Genomic DNA, 20,633 nt, shown 5'->3' with positions numbered 1-20,633 from the left:
GATGAATAGAAAGTTAAAAACAGCATTTATCCGAAACAGAAATCTGTTGTGACATTATAAATGACTTTATCATCACTTTTGACGCTTAATAAAAGTATTAATTTCTATAATTTCTTTCCTTAAAAAAATTAATTATACCAACTCCAAGCTTTTGAGTGGTATAGTAGTGTATAATGTTACAAAAGCTTGTTATTTCAGATAAACGCTGATCTTTGGATCTTTCTATTTATCAAAGAATCCTGAAAAAACGTGCTCAGCTATTTTAAATATTGATGATAATAATAATAATAATGTTTCTTGAGCAGCAAATCAGCATATTACAATGATTTCTGAAGATCATGTGACACTGAAGACTGCTGAAAATACAGCTTTGATCACAGAAATAAATTAAATTATTTAAATTATTTAAATTAAATTAAAATTTAGCAGATATTCACACAGAAAACATGTTTTATAAATAGTAAAAATATTTCACAATATTACTGCTTTGCTGTATTTTGGATCAAATCAATGCAGGCTTGGTGAGCAGAAGAGAACTGTTTAAAAACATTAAATATCTTACTGTTTAAAAGGCTTTTCCTGGTGTTGTATATAAAAGGAATGATTGTAATATAAGATCAAGCCGAACGCGTCAGAGTGTGGTGTTTCCGCGGATCTGGCATCCCGCTGTCAGCGCTCAGTCGAGGAAGCTGCTCACTAATCTAGATACAAAATCTCACCAATGCTTCATCACAACTAGTCCTTTACTAGCTGTAGGCGTTCTTCAGCGGTTAGTTAAAGTATTGAAATCGATCACTGAAAGCAAAGTTGGGTTTTCAGCGTAAATATCGCGTTGCCGAGCTGCGCAGAGAAAAGGCCAGACAGACTCTGAGGTAAAACCATATTACTCACACTTCAGCGATATGTGTTTATTTTTAAACAAATCTTGCTTTAAACAATCTGTAATAAGCAGTAAGTTGCTGACTGCTGTCAGAAGTGTCTGGTTTTGTGTGAATGTGTAGTTTTGAGGTGTCGCTAGTCGGCTAATGCTAATTGTTTATGTTTTGGTGATCGCGTCAAGTCAGCTGACAGTCAGATTAATCACATTTTAATTCAGATAAATACATTTATGTGCTGTAAACTCATTTATTACGGCTGATTATAAAGGTATAAGGCCTGCTTGGTAAACTACACTGAAAAAGAGCGTATTGTGGATATCACTATATATGAATATACTGTGTAGTGCTTTAATAATTCCTCAATAATTCATAAAAAGTTATGTTTAAGGAAAGCCAGTGCAGGTGAACAGGGTAAAAATGAACTAATAGATCTCACCATACTTCCCCAGCTTATTGATTACAGTATTGCAGACATTTTTAGTTTGACAGATGTTCTGAAATGTTGTTTAAATATGTAAAAAAAAAAAAAATGCAGTAATATGCATATAAATTCAGGTTATGCATTTTTTTTCTTTATCACTCCATAAATCAGAAAATACTGTCAACAGACAAACAAACCATGTTTTAGGAGTAAAATGTCCTATAAATGAGTGTGAATGAAACCTTCAGTAAAAGCCTTCAGAATATAGAGAGGAATAAAAGTGTAAAGTTTGGTTTAAATTAGATCTACAGACGAAAATAGATAAAGTGCAATAAAATAAACCCTTAAATGTGTATTTTGGATGTTTTCTTTCCAGTAGTCTGAAAGAAGACATGGTATGTAAGCAAATATCACTGAGAAAAATACTGTAAACAACTATAAGTGCTGCTAAAATGGAGAAAAACGGACTACTTTTAAACATATGCATTGCAACGCTACAGAATTAAATAATGCATTTTACACTAAAATGCATATTTTATTCCACTAGTCTGAAAAAAAAAACTCGTGAAAAGCCAAATAGCATTAAAAATAAAAAATAAAAAAATTGACAAATGCACAAAAAAACAGTGCTTTGCCTGTGGTGTCTTGACACAAAAACTGTTCAAAAAATCAAACCTGTAGTCATTATACATATGCATTGAGAATAATTAAGAAGCAACAGACTAACTGCTAACTAACCTCAACTTTTTCTCCAAAACAACATGACCTGCTGTTGTGTTCAGCGCTCCAGAAGCTCGGCCTCTCCGAGAGGCTTGGATTGCACAGATGATTGCAGATCTTTGGCGGCCTGATGACGTGCTGTGAGACCATGTCCCTGCGGAACGTCACGAGTGATCTCCTGCGCCGCCAGATCCGGGTGAGCAGCGTTCATAAACCTCTTTATCTTAGAGCAGTAAAAAACAAATCTGTAGTTTTTACAAACTTTTGGCAGCTGTGGTTGCCAGAATAATTTTGTAAATACAGAAAAACTGTAAACACATTTACAGAACAAACTGTAAAATCTACAGTATAAAACTGTAATTTACGAACAAGGAAATTTGAATGTAAACAAGTCAATTCTACATCACACACTGCTATTAAAATCTGTTTTGTACCTTTAATATACTGACAACCACCATAATAATGCAGGTGAGAGAAAGCCACAGGAAGAATCAAAGCTCATCACAAGTAGCTTCGCCACAAGCAGAAGTATATACTAATATATAGAAGGTGCACAGAGTCATTCATGCAAACACAAAACACCATCATGCTTAAATAATGCAATAAACTTTCATTAAACAACAGAAGATGTAACAAAGCCCAAATGTACATAACTGATAACAAAAACATTATTTAAACAAAATGCTTTCAAATGTGGAGTGTCACGCAGGGAATTCTGGGAATATCAGTTTACAGTTTTTGACTGTAAATTATGCATTGATTTGTTATTTATTACTTCTAAAAACTGCACAATTAACAGCATTTTACTGTAAAAGTACATGAAATGTCTGGTTAGAAATTGTTTACAGTTTTTCCCTGTATATAGTACGGAAACTTACTGTTAACCTATTAACAGTTTTTTTTTCCGTAGCGTTTTATACAAAACTGTACAGTTAAAATTGCACTTATTTTTTACAGTGCATGCATAAAGCTTGCATCAGCGCACCGGCAGAAGTAATGATTATGAATGTGTCAGAGAATAACAGCAAGGAGGCAATATTAACATGTTAATATTTTTTTATGAACGAGTGCTTTCTTTGTTTTTTGTCTTAAGAGATGAAGTCTGTGACACCGACTCGTCTTCTCCGCAGTAGTGATGCTCCTGTATGCATGTTACACAATCTGAGAATATTTCTATTCCATTTAAATTGGTTAATTTGAAAGTAAGGTAACACTTTATTGTGATAGTCCACTTTAGACACTCTACTAACAGTGAGTAACATGTCTACTAGCAGTCATTAGTAGACTGTCTGCTTAATATCTTCTAGCACTTTATTTTGATGGATCCACAACATACAACATACTGAGTATCAGAAGCTATGCAAGTATATGTCAACTTATTCTACTAACCCTAACCTAACAGTATACTCAGAGAGTTAGTAGACATGTAGTTACAAAATAATGAGAATTAGTTGACATGCAGTTGCAGATTGTTAGTAGAATATCTAAAGTGGACTATGAAAATAAAGTGTAAACGAAAGTAAACCTTTAATAGATATATTTTTAATGTCTGTAAGGCAAGTATACACAGAGTTTCGCGCTCAAATTCACAGAGACTGAGACGGCAGAAAGGGCATCCTGTTTGCTTTCATTATTTTACAAAAGCGCAATGTTTTGTTGTTATTCTGAGTACACACAAATTAACGTAGAGTCTTTACAGATTCGATAGAAATATTACTTTTATCTGTATGAGCAACAATGAGGGAGTATTTTAAGAGATCTGTCGGTCACGGAGTGCTTGACTTTGCCTGTGGGATTTTTTTCTTTATTTTTTTTCTTCAATTAATCAACTAATACAATTTTGGTCGACCAAGCCTCTTTTTCAGTTAGTCGACTATTACGGGGCAGCCTTAGTAAAATGTGTAAATATTTAAAGGAATAGTTAATTTACATCATTGTTCACTCACCCTCATGTTGTTCCAAATCCGTATGAACATTAAAGGAGAACGTCTGAAGAATCTACAACACAAATATGGCACAAAGTCTTAGAGTTGGTACTTGACTAACTGGGGCCCAGGTCAGGAAGCAGACAGACTGGCTAAACTGACCGTCTGCTAGCCACCTCACGTCACAGAAGTCAGTTCATTCTCAGCACATAGAGACTCCTTCACCCAGATATCACACTATAGAGTTCAACAAATAAAAAATGTTTACAATACAGAAACGATTGATAAAGCTTGGCTTACTGAATATCAGGTCCCTTTCTACAAAAGCACTTTTTGTAAATGATTTGATCAATGATAATAATCTAGATTTGCTCTGTTTGATAGAAACATGGCTAAAACCAGATGAATACATTAAGGGGGAGGTGTTGCTACAATTTATAGCATTATTCTCAGTATTTCTCAGAGGCTTTAAGTATAACTCGTTTGAAGTTATGGTGCTGCGTATAACATTATCTAGAGAAACACGTGTTAGTGATAAATCCCCTGTGATGTTTGTACAGGCTACTGTATACAGGCCACCAGGGCACCACACAGACTTTATTAAAGAATTTGCTGATTTTCTATCTGAGTTAGTACTGGCTGCAGATAAAGTCTTAATTGTTGGCGATTTTAATATCCATGTCGATAATGAAAAAGATGCATTAGGATCAGCATTCATAGACATTCTGAACTCTATTGGGGTTAGACAACACGTTTCAGGACCTACTCATTGTGGAAATCATACTCTAGATTTAATACTGGCACGTGGAATGGATGTTAGTGGTGTTGAAATTCTGCAGCAAAGCGATGATATCTCAGATCATTATCTAGTGTTGTGTAAACTCCATATAGCTAAAACTGTAAATTCTACACCTTGTTACAAGTATGGTAGAACCATCACCTCTACTACAAAAGACTGCTTTGTAAGTAATTTTCCTGATTTATCTCAATTCCTCAGCATATCCAACAGCGCAGAAAAACTTGATGATGTAACAGAAACTATGGACTCTCTCTTTTCTAGCACTTTAGATACAGTTGCTCCTTTACGCTTAAGGAAGCTCAAAGAAAACAGTCTGACTCCGTGGTATAATGAGCACAATCGCACCCTAAAGAGAGCAGCCCGGAAAATGGAGCGCAGATGGAGGAAAACAAAACTAGAGGTATTTCGTATAGCCTGGCGGGAAAATACCCTATCCTACAGAAAAGCATTAAAAACTGCTAGATCTGATTACTTTTCGTCTCTTCTAGAAGAAAACAAACATAACCCCCGGTATTTATTCAATACAGTCACTAAATTAACAAAGCATAAAGCATCAACAGGTGTTGGCATTTCCCAAAAGCACAGCAGTAATGACTTTATGAACTACTTTACTTCCAAGATCGATTCTATCAGAGTTAAAATTGTAACCATGCAGCCGTCAGCTACAGCATCGCATCAGATACTATAGATCCCCTGAGGAACAACTCCACTCATTCTCTACTATAGGAGAAGAAGAATTGTATAAATTTATTAAATCATCTAAACCAACAACATGTATGTTAGACCCTATTCCATCTAAACTACTAAAAGAGCTGCTTCCAGAAAGTCATAGATCCTCTTTTGGCTATTATTAATTCATCACTGTCATTAGGATATGTCCCCAAAACCTTCAAATTGGCTGTTATTAAGCCTCTCCTTAAAAAAACACAACTTGACCCCAAAGATTTAGTTAATTACAGACCAATCTCAAATCTCCCTTTTCTGTCAAAGATACTAGAAAAGGTAGTATCCTCGCAATTATATTCCTTCTTAGAGAAAAATAGTATTTGCGAGGAATTCCAGTCAGGATTTAGACCGTATCATAGTACTGAGACTGCTCTCCTTAGAGTTACAAATGACCTGCTTCTATCATCTGATCGTGGTTGTATCTCTTTATTAGTGCTACTGGATCTTAGCGCTGCATTTAACACTATTGACCACAACATTCTTTTGCATAGACTAGAACACTTTGTTGGCATTAGTGGAAGTGCCGTAGCATGGTTCAAATCGTACTTATCTGAACGCCATCAGTTCGTAGCAGTGAATGAAGAGGTATCATATCGATCACAAGTGCAGTACGGAGTACCTCAAGGCTCAGTACTAGGGCCGTTACTTTTCACGCTTTACATGTTACCCTTGGGAGATATTATCAGCAGACATGGTGTTAGCTTTCACTGTTATGCTGATGATACTCAGCTCTATATTTCTTCGTGGCCCAGTGAAACACCAAATTGAGAAACTTATGGAATGCATAGTCGATATAAAAAACTGAATGACGAGTAAATTGTTACTGCTAAATTCTGAAAAAACAGAGGTGTTAATTATCAGACCTAAAAACCCCACATGTAATAACCTAGAACACTATCTAACACTTGACGGCTGCTCTGTCAATTCTTCTTCATCAGTTAGGAACCTAGGTGTGCTGTTTGATAGCAATTTTTCATTTGAAAGCCATGTTTCTAGCATCTGTAAAACTGTGTTTTTCCATCTCAAAAACATATCTAAATTGCGACCTATGCTCTCAACGTCAAATGCAGAAATACTAATTCATGCATTTATGACCTCAAGGTTAGACTATTGTAATGCTTTATTGGGTGGTTGTTCTGCACGCTTGATCAACAAATTACAGTTGGTCCAAAATGCAGCAGCTAGAGTCCTTACTAGAACCAGGAAGTACGACCATATTAGCCCGGTTCTGTCAACACTGCATTGGCCCATCAAACATCGTATAGATTTTAAAATCTTGTTAATTACTTATAAAGCCCTGAATGGCTTAGCTCCTCAGTACTTGAGCAAGCTCTTATCACATTATAGTCCTCCACATCTGCTGCGTTCTCAAAACTCTGGCCATTTGATAATACCTAGAATATCAAAATCGACTGCAGGCGGCAGATCCTTTTCCTATTTAGCACCCAAACTCTGGAACAATCTACCTAATACTGTTCGGGAGGCAGACACACTCTGTCAGTTTAAATATAGATTAAAGACACATTTCTTTAAACTGGCTTACACATAACACACTAATACACTTCTATTATTCAAATCCGTTAAAGGATTGTTAGGCTGCATTAATTAGATCAACCGAAACCGGGAACACTCCCCATAACACACGATGCACTCGTTACATCATAAGAAGAATGGCATCTACGCTAATATTTGTCTATTTCTATTCTGTTTCTCAGTCCGTGTCTGGATCAGATGGCGCCGGGAGATGATGTATATGGCCCTGATCGTCGCGGGGGCCGGACACCTGGATGAGCCCTGGGGACATATCCCCAGTCACTGTAGCCACTCGATCCGGTCCGTACCCAGCCCAGATAGTCACTGCAGTCACCAGATCCATTTCGTATCCAGCCCAGATAGTCACTGCAGTCACCAGATCCAGTCCGTATGCAGATCAGATGGTGGATCAGCACCCAGAGATGACCTCTACAGCCCTGAATGTCAGCGGAGACCAGGACACCTAGATGAGGGCCAGAGACAGATCCCCAGTGAGGACCCCGCCACTTAGACAGCCATCGGGAAAGACCACTGGAACCAGTTGAGCCCTTACAATCTGACTTTGCTGCAGTTGGAATTGAACTGCTGGTTTGTTTGGCCAGAGGAGAACTGGCCCCCCGACTGAGCCTGGTTTCTCCCAAGGTTGTTTTCTCCATTCTGTCTCTGATGGAGTTCTGGTTCCTTGCCGCTGTCGCCTCTGGTTTGCTTAGTTGGGGACACTTCATTTCCAGCGATATCGTCGACCTGATTGCAAAGACACTATTTAAACTGAACTGAGCTGGATGATGACATCACTGAATTCAATAATGAAATGCCTTCAACTGAAAATCTTTTTTTTAATCTTTTCATTTTACATTATTGACACACTATTTTCCTTTTTTGATATTGTGCAGTTGCTTTGACACAATTTACATTGTTAAAAGCGCTATATAAATAAAGGTGACTTGACTTGACTTGACAACAACCCACCAGTTTTGTTGTGTAAAGCAGAATCAGCAGCACAAGTGTGTGTAACGCTCTCATATCATGTGTCTGTGTGCAGGAGAACCGGGCTCTGGACTTCCAGAGACACTATCATGTGACCGACCCGTTTATAAAGCGTCTGGGGCTGGAAGCTGAACTACAGGTGATTGATTGAATGATTGTGTGTTAACTCATAATTTTCATGTCTCGTCACACACTTATAGGAACAAAACAGTGTTTTCCTCCATTGCCCACCAGTTAATTTTACCAGGAGTACAAAATTACTTGTAAAGTGACATTAACCGATCAAATTCAGTGTACACCTTACAGATGATGCATAGTATATACAAGCAAGCAGATGAGCTCAGAATATGAATGCAACACGCTAAATTGCATGGTTTCGCCTTGAAAACCATTATAAAGAAAATGATTCATATGACTTACAGCGATATACAGTACATGTGTGCCTGTACAGACAAAACAGTGAGCCCAGAATATGAATGCAATGCACCGAGTTTAACATGAAACTTTTTCCCCTTGAAAAACACTCTAAAGAACGCTCTTAATGTGCAATTTTGGGCTAACCTGCTTCTCTGTATATAGTATGTTTTATTAATAAGGTGCATACTAAATTTGATCCTCCACTGTCACCTTCTTAATGCATGAAGTCATTTTCATGATAAGCATGTTAGAATGTGTTACTGGTTTTAGTGTCTGATATACTGTGGCAGATTCTGCATAAGTTTAAATTATATATATACAGGGCTCTATGCTTTTCTTTTTAGGAGCGCTTGTGAATTTAGGCGCATGGTCAACAATTTAGGAGCACCTTCAAATCAATAATCAAAAATTCTGATCAAAAATGAACCTTCCCATTACGAGGTGATATTTGACTCCTTAAAGTGATTTACAGGCAATTTAGTTTTTACCTTTGTAATGGCATTTTCCTAACTTTATTAAAAGTCATCTTTTATGTCAAATTATGTAATATTAATAAGCTTTTTATCATTTCTAATTAAACCAACAGAATAAAAACAAGTAGAATAAGATACCGATCAAATGAAATCAGTGTTTAAGAAATAAATGTGTACTACAGAGGTGGCACAGAAGAACACAAGTGGCTAGTATATGTATTTTCAGATGTTTAATGAGGCTCAGAGGTTGCATGAGTGCAGTTAAATTCATAAATTCATGCTGAGGTTAATGTTTTAAATATACAGTTTTGAATGTAGAAATATTAAATGATTTAAATGACAGAAAAGATACTTAATTAAATTAAAACCCCCAGTAGGTGGCGGTATGTCACTGATTTTATCACTGAATCATTCATTTAACTGAACGGCTGATTCATTCAGGAATGAAGTAGACTGTCTTTATGAATGGGTAATTGAATCATTGACTCACTAGATTCGTTTAAAAATGCAGTTCATTCATAAACGAAACACCGCTGTGTTTGAATGGAGATGCGCAGCAGCTTGGCTCAGACTTTGTTTGAAACTATTTTCGTTGATGAAATAGAGCAAAATAAGGCAATAGTGTTGTAGTCAGACAGTATAAGCCATTTAATATTAACTTCTTGTTTAATGAACTGTTGTATTAAATCAATATCACATTTGCAAACTCCCTTAATAATCTTTCAAATCTGTCACTCATCGCGATCTCACAAAACTGCATTATAATCAATGAAGCTCCTTACACTGCACAATGAATCTCTTATTTACATTCTGTCTATACTTTTTTTGTTATAATGAGAGAATACAGCTGTGATACATTACTTAACGCTGCAAAAGCACATAAGTACGTTAGAAACCTTTAAAGCTCCCTCAGCACAAACACAAATATGCTGATCGGTTCAGTCGCACTGGTGCTACTAAATATGTTTTCATAGTCACTCGCAGTAGTTTCAGACGCAAATGCAACTGAAATGGTCTCACTGCAGAGCCCTGATATATACATATTAGTGCTGTCAAAATATGCGCGTTTATATATATATATATATATATGAGAGACACACACTACTATATACAGTATTAATTTAGCTTTTTTAGTTTGACAGTTATTTGTAGTTTTTACTAAAACTTAAGTGTTTTTTTTTTTTTTATATTTCAGTTAACTTTTTTTATTTTATTTCTAGTAACGAAAATGTTTTTTTTATGATTTTTAGATTCAGTTTTAGTTTCAATTTACTACAATAACCCTGTGTTATGTATGTTTTGCCCTCCAGCGACATGACTTAAAAACTGAAAATATTTATCAGTATAGTAATAGCAGACATTTTATTTTACTTAATTTATTTTCCCTGAGCCCCACTTATAATCTTAGTAAGTCCAAATTTAGATAATTCATGCCTACAACTCAACAACCGGTTTTTGCTGCTGTATCTTTAGGACTTGAATGTAAACGCCTCCTCTCGTGTGAAGTAACAGTACTTTGCTTTGTCATTTTTGTACTTTAGTTTCAATAAATGTTCTTTTTAGAATAAAGAAGAGGACTATTATATCTCAGGACTGCTCATACTTTGTAATCTCCCTGTTTTCAGGGTCACTCTGGCTGCGTCAACTGTCTGGAGTGGAATGAGAGAGGAGAGTAAGTTCAGTGTTCAATCCCAGAGTTCTTCACGTCTCCGTGTCTCGTCATAAACTCACTGGGTTTGTTCTTTCCAGTCTCCTGGCCTCAGGTTCGGATGACCAGCACGCCATCATCTGGGATCCCTTCCGACACACCAAGCTCATCACTATGCACACAGGACATGCAGCCAACATCTTCTCAGTGAAGGTGAAGTCCATGTCAAGGTTTGCATCTAGTAAACATGCCAGAATGTGCGTTCTCATCCGTGAACCGTGTGTGTTTGCAGTTCCTTCCTCACTCCGGGGACCGGATCTTAATCACAGGAGCTGCCGACACCAAGGTTCATGTGCACGACCTGACGGTGAAGGAGACCATTCACATGTTCTCAGACCACACTAACCGCGTCAAACGCATCGCGACGGCTCCCATGTGGCCCAACACCTTCTGGAGCGCGGCGGAGGACGGGGTCATCCGGTACGGAGAGTTCAGTCTCAGTCTCAGACGTCATGCAGTCTGCTCACAAATCAGGGTTTGTCCCCGGTGGTTTGTGGAGAAACTGCAGGGGTTGCGAATTGATAGAAAAAAAATATTATTTAATTATATCATATGTAAAATGAAAATAAATAAAGGCGGCTGCATGATAAGCACGATATAGCCTCGTGTGATTTATCAAATTATCAAACATTATTATAATTATCAAATATTAATTTTGTTTATAGTGCAATTGCAATTTACAGCAGTGATATATTTCTGTTAAAACAAACACTACTACTACTATTTTTTACTACTAATCTTTTTATTATTACCATAATTATAAACACACACACTCATATATATATATATATATATATATATATATATATATATATATATATATATATATATACATATCTAAAATTATTATCAGCGATATTCAAGAACTGTCAACATGTAAAATTGTGAACAATTATTACAAAAGGAAAAATTAATCTGGCATCAAAATCCTTTCCTGTCTCTTACTATTCAAGCCTCTGTCATATAGAGACACTTTTCAATCGTTTTCAAGTCTGTCGTCTGTCGTTTTTCCCATCAGGCAGTATGATCTGAGAGAGAGCAGTAAACGATCTGAGGTGTTAATTGATCTGACGGAGTATTGTGGGCAGCTCGTGGAAGCTAAATGTCTGGCCATTAACCCTCGGGACAACAACTACATGGCTGTAGGAGCCAACGGGCCCTTCGTCCGGCTCTACGACATCAGAATGATCCACAATCACAGGTGATTTCAGTATTATTAAAGAAATAATTCACTAATAAACACAGAATGTCCATACAAGAAAACTCTGTGGTGATTATTATTGTTCTAATTAATAGACAGACATTATTTGTTAATAATTTTCCACAGCAGATCTCAAATCTCATTCGCTTGTTCAATTAAAATCTTATCTGCGGCAGAGAGGAAGATTATTAGTGCTTTTTGAATTTTAGATTTTTTTTTTTTTTTCTCAGAATTTTTATTTTTGAGTGGAATATTGCTTGAAATACTGTTACTGTATTTTTCTGAAAATAAGCTGCACCTGGTCAAAATTCAGAAATAATTAAAAATACTGGAAATTAAAAATCTATAATGATGTATTTTAGTTCTTCTCACGTCACAACAAATCTTTTCAATTTAAGGGTATTCGGAACAAAACAGGAATGAAAAGTACAAAATGAACATTAATTTTATAGCATTATTATAAATGTATTAGTATAAATGACTAAAAATGATTTAAAGTGAAACTGAAACTACTTAAATATACAAACTACACACACATTATGTAAACAAAAACTTATTTTGGATGCGATTAATCGCCATTAATCATTTGACAGCACTAGTTATTTTAGTAAAACTAAATATAAATGTTGCCTTGCAAATAGCTGAAACAAATTTTATTTCAGTTATCATTTATTTCAAGTATTGAAAATGTAAGTATTGCGCATATTTTGCGTGCTTGACGTTAGTTGCATTATATGGACGTTTTATATTATAAGTCGCGACACGTTTTAGATTTGACTTATATTCCAGAAAATACAACACATAGAAATCTTAGTTCTAGTTCCACGTTTTTATAATTGTGAGGGATGTTTTCTTTAGTGTTTAACGTTACGCTCTTCTCAACCTTCTTCTAGGAAGTCTATGAGTCAGAGTACCTCAGCCGGCGTTCACACGTTTTGCGACCAGCAGAAATCGATACCGGACGGCGCTAGACAGTACTATGTTGCAGGTTTGTCGACAGTATCGCTGTGTTTCTCATGGATCATCTTCTGCATAGAGACAGAGCGACATGCATCATAATCTGTAAACCACGCCCACACCGGGGGGGAAACAATCCAGCGCTCTCCATTGACTCTGTATTACTGGAAGCTGTCTCCTTGTCAATTCTGACTTATAACAAAAACCAGAACAATATCTAAAAGCTGCTGTGTGACGAGGTGTACAGCAAACAAGCTAAAAAACCCAGAACTATGTTTGTAAAAGCTGTCGACCCAGAAAATGAAGGACACAAAAATAGAGAACTACGCCCACTGGAGGAAAACGTAAGTATTTCACCAACCTATGTGAACCTGAGAGGAGGAGATATATAGAGAAACTAAATATTATTGGTCTATGTCAGTACTCCTTTTCCTTACCTTCTTTTTGTTTGAGAAATGATCCAACTGAATGGCCCAACATGAAGTGTCCCGACATCTACAACTGTTTGTGTCATTAAATGCTTTTTTTTTTGGGGTAGACCGCTTATAAAAATATAGTTCTGGGTTTTTTATAAGGATGCACGATATTGGGTTTTTGCCGATATCCGATATACCGATAAATTTAAACTCTTGTTCTGTTTTTTGTTATAATTCAGAAATGACAAGAAGGCAGCTTCCCGCAATACAAAGTCAATGGAGAGCGTTGGATTGTGTGGGCGTGGCCTAAATGCGCTCTGTCTCTATTGGGAAAAACACGTTTTACAGATGTTTCCCTCCGTTTGTAGGTCACTTACCTGTGAAGCTTCCTGACTATAATAACAGATTACGAGTTCTGGTGGCCACCTACGTCACATTCAGTCCTGACGGCACCGAGCTGCTGGTGAACATGGGTGGAGAGCAGGTAAACTAGTGACGCTTGCTGCTGACAGCTGCTGCCTAAGATGTTTGATGCGCAGTTACGCAATACTGCTTCCTGTTTGCAGGTTTATTTATTTGATCTGACGTTCAAACAGAGGCCGTACACATTTCTGCTGCCCAAAAAATGCCACACGTCATCGGGTAAGATGTGAATGCTGTCGTAGAAACGGATTTTATTATTATAAATATATTAGTCAGTCATATTACTGCATTTATAATCATAATAATTACTAGGGATGAACGATATAGCTAAAAAAAAATTATTTGCTTATTTCTAGTGCTATCAAACAATTAATCGCATCCAATATAAACGTTTTTGTTTACATAATATACTGTATGTGTGTGTACTGTGAATATTTATGTACATAAATACAAACACATTCATGTATATTTTTAAAAAAATATTATGTTTGTTAAATTTATTTAGGTGTAATATAAAATATAAGAATATAAATATATACATGTAAATATTAAAAAAACATTTACACATATATACATAATAAATATACTCAGTACACATATATATATATATATATATATATGTAAACAAAAACTTGTATTTTGGATGCGATTAATCATTTGAGAGCACTAATTATTTCACTTAAATATGTTCTAAATATCCACGTAGATTAAAAATGTTTAACATCTTGCAGTGCAAGGTTATTAAAGTTTACTAAAACTAAAATTAATACAATAAATAAAAAATAATTTATTTTTGAAACAATAAATACATACAATACAAAAACATTAACTGAAATAAAATATTAAAAAAAAAATCATAATTATTTTAGGTAGCTGCCAAGACTACATTTCTGATTTTCTTTTAGTTTAACTTGATGTACTAAAATACAACTAAAACTAAAAGTAAAAAAAGACGACAAAAACACAACAAAGTTACTAAAACTTTAAAATTAAAATTAAAACGGAAAATATTAAAATTAAAAAAATAAAACTATTATTAATAGTTATTAGCTATTATTAATAAAAATATTAATATAATTTACTATAGCATCTCAATGATACTAAAATAATGTTGCAGCCCGTTTCCGCCACAAAATAAAAAAAGGTAATTGCAACTTTATCTCACAACTCTGACATTTTTTTTCTCGCAATTGCAAGTTAATATAAAGTCAGAATTGCGAGATATAAATCACAATTCTGAGAAAACGGTTTGATTCACAGAAATATATCACTTCATCTTTAACTTACCAACTGAAGTTTAAATGAGAGATGCTACTAAAACATCCGATCTCACTCTCAAATTCACAAATATCGAGACAAAGAAGAGTCGTCTTTCTAATCGTGTGCTCTTGACTCATTTTTGTTCATGGCAGAGGTACAAAATGGGAAGACGACCAACGGTGTGTCCAATGGGATTCATCTTCCTGCTAGCCGCCTCAAACTGGCTAAAGTTTCCAGGTAAGACTTGATTTGTGTGTGTAATGCCAACATTGATTCTGTCTCTGTCACGTTCGTGTGATGTTATTACCATCAGAGACTAGTGTGAGCTGTGGTATTTGCATCTCCAGCAGCTCCAGTGATCTTCCTCCTGCTCTGGAGAGGATCAAGCAGCAGGCTAACGATGCGTTCGCACGCCAGCAGTGGACTCAAGCCATTCAGCTCTACAGTCTGGGCATCCATGAAGCCGGCCACAACGCCATGCTGTACGGAAACCGCGCCGCTGCGTACATGAAGAGAAAGTGGTACGATAAACGCTTCCGATGCAGTTAATAAAACATCATATTGTCATGATTTCAACATTGGAAACAGCATGCATCACGTTTATATTTGTGTAGCTGCATCACACCCTTTTGTGCATTAAGGCATGACACTACAGGTGAATAGAGTAGAACTTCACCAGAACATGAAGTCAAGTTTTATGAAATTATATGTTAAAATGTGCAAATGAGGCTAAATATGCACATGGTTCAAGTTTGTGCAAAATTCTAATTTGGGTGCAACCGTTAATAAACCTGTTGTGTTGTGCTAATCGATTGTATTTGTGTTTGTTGAACCCATCTGTTCAAAATTAATTAAACTTGCACTACCAGTCAAAAGTTTTTGGACCGTAAGATTTTTTGTGTTTTTTAAAGAAGTCTCTTCTGCTCACCAAGCCTGCATTTATTTGATGCAAACTATAGCAAAAGCAGTATTATTGTGAAATATTTTTACTATTTAAATTCAGATTGAAAACGGTTTTCAATCTGAATATGTGTTAAAATGATCTACAGCTGTATTTCCAGCATCATTACTCCAGTCTTCAGTGTCACATGATCTTCAGAAATCATAATAATATACTGATTTACTGCTCAACAAACATTTCTGATTATTATTATTATTATTATTATTATTATTATCAATAATTAAAACAGTTGAGTAAGTTTTATTCAGGATCCCAAAGATCAGCATTTATCTGAAATAAAAAGCTTTTGTAACATTATACACCAGTGCTTCTCAAAGTACGGAAACTCCTCCATTTCATATTTCAAGAGCATTTTATATAAGAAATTATGATCTGCACTCACGAGAACAGTCTTCTTTTTCCGTTTTATTTGACGAACATCACCAATGGGGAAAAGACACAGACGTTTTGGCCTTCCTCAGTGTGTAAAGCAGTTCATCATATATTGGCCATTGGCCCTGATTTCTAAATATCGGCATCGGCCAGAGAAAAACCATTATCGGTCGACCTCTATTGCTGACACTTAAATGAATTGTTTTGCCACTTTTGCACTTAATGTATTTTGAATGCAAAGGGCACTTTATTTTTTCCAAAAATTAGTGTTTATTGCATGTTATGTAAATTGATTTGATCAAAAGAAATTTTTAATGTTACAAAAGATTTCTACTTCAGATAAATGCTTTCTATTCATCAAAGAAGCCTGAAAACATTATACGCCGCTGTTTTCAACATAATAATAATAATAAATGCTTCTTGAGCAGCAAATCAGATTATTAGAATGATTTCTGAAGGATCATGTGACACTGAAGACGATGCTCAAAATTCAGCTTTAAAATCACAGGAGTAAATTAAATTTTAAAATGTATTCAAATAGAGTTATTTTAAATGGTAAAAATATTTCAAAATTTTACTATTTTTGCTGTACTTTGAATCAAATAATTGCAGGCTTGGTGAGCAGAAGAGACTTTATTTTTTTAACATTAAAAATCTTTCTGTACAAAAACATTTGACTGGTAGTGTATTTTTAAAATAATCATGTTTAACAACAGAATTTGTGGTGAAAAACTACATTACCCATGATGCTGTACAGAAATTCCACCAATCAGAGATTCGCAGTGAGCAAAGTGTGCCCAGAGCTCTTTAGCTCCGCCCACTCCCATGAAGCACGGTGAATTACATAATTACATAATTACCGTTGCAGTCTGTCAGTCATATAATGGCAGTCAATGGGGACTCATGGCTTTGAGAGACAAAAAAACATACACAGACAAAACCAAATTAAACCCTGCGGCTCGTGACGATACATTAAGGTCTGAAGACACGAAACGATTGGTCTGTGCAGGAAACTGAACAGTATTTATATAGTTTTTTTTACCTCTAATCCACCGCCCTGTCCAACTGTCCTGAGCGCGTTCACAACATCCGGCACATGACGCGTCTTCTTCTTCTTGCTTTACGGCAGATTGCAGACTTATAAGTGCATTACTGCCACCTTTTTTACTTCATTGCTGTATTTTTACATCATTGTTGTATGTCTGTATTTATGTAGCACGTGGTCCTGTGAGGCACGACATTTCGTTCCACTGTATGTCCCCACATGAATCTCTCAAATTGACCATTGAGACTGCATCTACAATCTCAATTAGGAGTGTCACTGGTCCATTTGAGAGATAGGTAATGCACTTATAAGTCTGCAATCTGCCGTAAAGCAAGAAGACGCGTCGCCGGCTATTTTTTTACTCTCAAAGCCGTGAGTACCTTTGACTGCCATTATATGACTGACAGACTGCAACGGTTTGAGTTAAAAATCTTCGCTTGTGTTCTACCGAAGAAACCACCTACATCTTGGATGCCCTAGGGGTTAGCAGATAAACATCTCATTTTCATTTCTGGGTGAACTATCCCTTTAAAATCAAAGTTCATAATCTTGTCATTGTTCACGCAGTTGGTTGGTTTGACTTTTTAAAAATCCCTATGGGGAAAAATTAGTGCGAAAATATTCCTGCTGAAAAAGTGGGTGGGACTAATGCGCTCTGTAAACACTTAAATGCCTATTTTGGATGTTTTCATTCCTCTAGATTTTTCCCTGTAGTGTCTTGCCTTACTCAGTGTTTTAATGTGAAGTGCATGGTTTGCTCTGGTGTTTGTCAGGGACGGTGATCACTATGATGCGCTGCGCGACTGTCTGAAGGCCTTGTCTCTGAACCCGGGCCATCTGAAGGCACACTTCCGCTTAGTGCGCTGCCTGTTTGAGCTCAAGTACGTGGCCGAGGCTCTGGAGTGTCTAGATGACTTCAAGGGCAAGTTTCCAGAGCAGGCGCACAGCAGTGCATGCGATGCCCTCGACAAAGACATCAAGACGGCCCTCTTCTCAAAAACAAACTCCTGTAGGTTCAGTCTTGGATCTTGGATTTTTTTTTGTGCATGCATTTGAATAATCAGGATATTATTTTTCATGCATCCAGCTGACGACAAGAAGGGGAACAGCTCCATTCGCTTCCATAACTTCAGCCGGAAGGAGTCCATCCCGGAGGACGAGATGGTGCTGAGAGAGCGAAGCTTCGACTACAAGCATCGCTACTGTGGCCACTGCAACACCACCACTGATATTAAAGAAGCCAACTTCTTCGGAAGGTCAGTTTACTGACATCATTCCCTTATAATGAATCAGGTCTGGCTGATATATTTAGGATATGTTATTAATAATATTGAAATGAGTTTAATGCATTTTTATTGTTTCCTGAAGAAAGACCAGTTTCACGATTCAGAGGTGTTTTAACAGCATATCTCATTTAAACTTCAGCCGCACACCTTGATTACTTGCACTAAAATTTTACTAGTGCTGGGCAATGATTAATCGCCATTAATCGCATCCAAAATAAAAGTTATTTTGTTTTTATAATATATGTATGTGTACTGTGTATATTTATTATGTGTATATAAAGACACACACACAAACACAGTATATATTTATATTATATATAAATATATTTCATATATAAACATTTTTCTTAAATATATACATGCATGTGTATTTATTTATATATAATAAATATACACAGTACACACACATATAAACTTTTATTTTGGATGCGATTTAATCATTGCCCAGCACTCATTTTTACAGTATTTTTCTTTTTACGTGAAACATTCTGAATCTACATGTCAAAAATGTCTCTTTAGTTAAAATAATGCATTGCTGTAGTTCAAACAGTAGAGTAATGGCACAAGCCATGCCAGGGTCATGGGTTCGATTCCAAGAGAATGCATGACTGATAAAAGCTTGAATGCATTGTAAGTTGCTTTGGATAGAAGCATCTGCCAAATGCATTAAAGAGTAAGTTCACCAGTTTTCAACCTGCTTTGTATTGTTGCAGTGTTGGTAGTATATGTAAATTAACAGTGTGTACACTTTCTCTGAAACCTGCATCCAGAGATCCCTGATTATTTGCCAGCAAAAGTCGCCCGTGTTATGCAAAACGCTTTTTAATTAAAACTAAAGATCGAGCTTTTGTATTTTTGTAAACTGTCAGATCAACAGATAGACAGGCAAAATTAAAAGTGCATTATCGGTGTTGAAGTTTTGGGCAAAAGGAAACGCCACAGCCTTGTTTCAGATTTCAGAATGTTTTTCGCATGTCTACTGCATAGACACTCTATTTTTATTAAAAGCCCATGTTGTCAGTGGTGAATTACCTCTTTAATATAAATGTAAATAATGTCTGGTATCCACATATAATGAATGTCGTATGTGTTTCTAAAGGAGTATGAGACCGCAGCACTTGACTCGTTTGATTGTCTCTCTACAGTAAAGGCCAGTACATTGTGAGCGGTTCAGACGACGGCTCGTTCTTCATCTGGGAGAAAGAGACAACGAACCTGGTGCGGATCTTACAGGGGGACGAGTCTATAGTGAACTGTCTGCAGCCGCATCCCAGCTACTGCTTCCTGGCCACCAGCGGCATCGACCCCGTGGTGCGGATCTGGAACCCCAGACCGGAGGTACGAACCGACTCTCGACTCACTGACTTACTGACTCGTGATTCACTGACTCACGACTCGCTGGTTTTCATGTCAGTATTCAATTTAGTAATTCATTCAGTTTGATTTGATGCACTGAACTTGGGCTGCAACTAATGTTTATTTCGGTTAATCTGTTGATTATTTATTTGATGAATCAAATTAAAAAATCCAAAAGTGCTAAAAAAAAAAAAAAGTCATTCACAAAAGCTGAAACAAATCCAGCATTAAGATGCTTTTAACTAAAATACATTCCCCCGGTTTCACAGACAAGGCTTAAGCCTAGTCCTAGACTAAAATATAAGTCTGAGCTGTTTCAACTGAAATAAACTTGCACTGACAGATCTTAAAATATAAAATTATAAAAATTGCTTAAATGTCCTAATTGAACTATGGCCTAATCCTGGCTTAGTCTAAGCCCTGTCTGTGAAACCGGGCCATTGAGTCCATAATAACTCTTCCTCCAGTGAAAAAGCCCATCTTCTGTTGTCTCTCACATCAAAATCCAGCCACATATTTGTTTAGATCTGTTTTGTCTTGTAAACGCTGCTTGATCTGCAGATTTCTCTCCTGATTCAGACCAGAACACTGTTTCACTGGAGGAAGTGTTATTATGGACTCAGTGTATTTGAGTTAAAAACATCTTAATGCTGGATGTGTTTCAGCTTTTGTCTTCTCCAGAAGTTAACTGATGGACTGGAGTGGTGTGGATTATTGTGATGTTTTTATCAGCTGTTTGGACTCTCATTCTGACGGCACCCATTCACTG

The 20,633-nt window shown here is 36.3% G+C and overlaps 1 protein-coding gene across 3 annotated transcripts in view; it reads left to right on the top strand.

Annotated features, from left to right (window-relative positions):
- The first annotated feature begins 619 nt into the window (after positions 1 to 619).
- The window catches only part of LOC306877492 (WD and tetratricopeptide repeats protein 1-like), a 21,370-nt gene continuing 1,356 nt past the window's right edge, over positions 620 to 20,633 (top strand). Inside the window, exons 1-15 of one of the 3 annotated variants that reach the window (XM_079429266.1) lie at positions 620 to 872; positions 2,082 to 2,215; positions 8,045 to 8,128; positions 10,505 to 10,551; positions 10,629 to 10,740; positions 10,820 to 11,007; positions 11,606 to 11,788; positions 12,682 to 12,776; positions 13,530 to 13,645; positions 13,728 to 13,803; positions 14,997 to 15,081; positions 15,192 to 15,365; positions 17,996 to 18,231; positions 18,310 to 18,478; positions 19,654 to 19,846. In XM_079429266.1, the coding sequence (XP_079285392.1) occupies positions 2,150 to 2,215; positions 8,045 to 8,128; positions 10,505 to 10,551; positions 10,629 to 10,740; positions 10,820 to 11,007; positions 11,606 to 11,788; positions 12,682 to 12,776; positions 13,530 to 13,645; positions 13,728 to 13,803; positions 14,997 to 15,081; positions 15,192 to 15,365; positions 17,996 to 18,231; positions 18,310 to 18,478; positions 19,654 to 19,846 (1,824 nt within the window). In that variant the 5' untranslated portion in view covers positions 620 to 872; positions 2,082 to 2,149. Of the gene's footprint in view, positions 873 to 2,081; positions 2,216 to 7,356; positions 7,942 to 8,044; positions 8,129 to 10,504; positions 10,552 to 10,628; positions 10,741 to 10,819; positions 11,008 to 11,605; positions 11,789 to 12,681; positions 12,777 to 13,529; positions 13,646 to 13,727; positions 13,804 to 14,996; positions 15,082 to 15,191; positions 15,366 to 17,995; positions 18,232 to 18,309; positions 18,479 to 19,653; positions 19,847 to 20,633 lie in introns of those variants that run through there. The other 2 variants (XM_079429267.1, XM_079429268.1) reach the window with 2 other exon arrangements.

This window comes from Barbus barbus (genome assembly GCF_936440315.1).
Source record: "Barbus barbus genome assembly, chromosome: 12".
NCBI lineage: Eukaryota > Metazoa > Chordata > Actinopteri > Cypriniformes > Cyprinidae > Barbus > Barbus barbus.
Note: the sequence above shows the minus strand (reverse complement) of the source record. Positions and strands in the feature narration are given on the sequence as shown.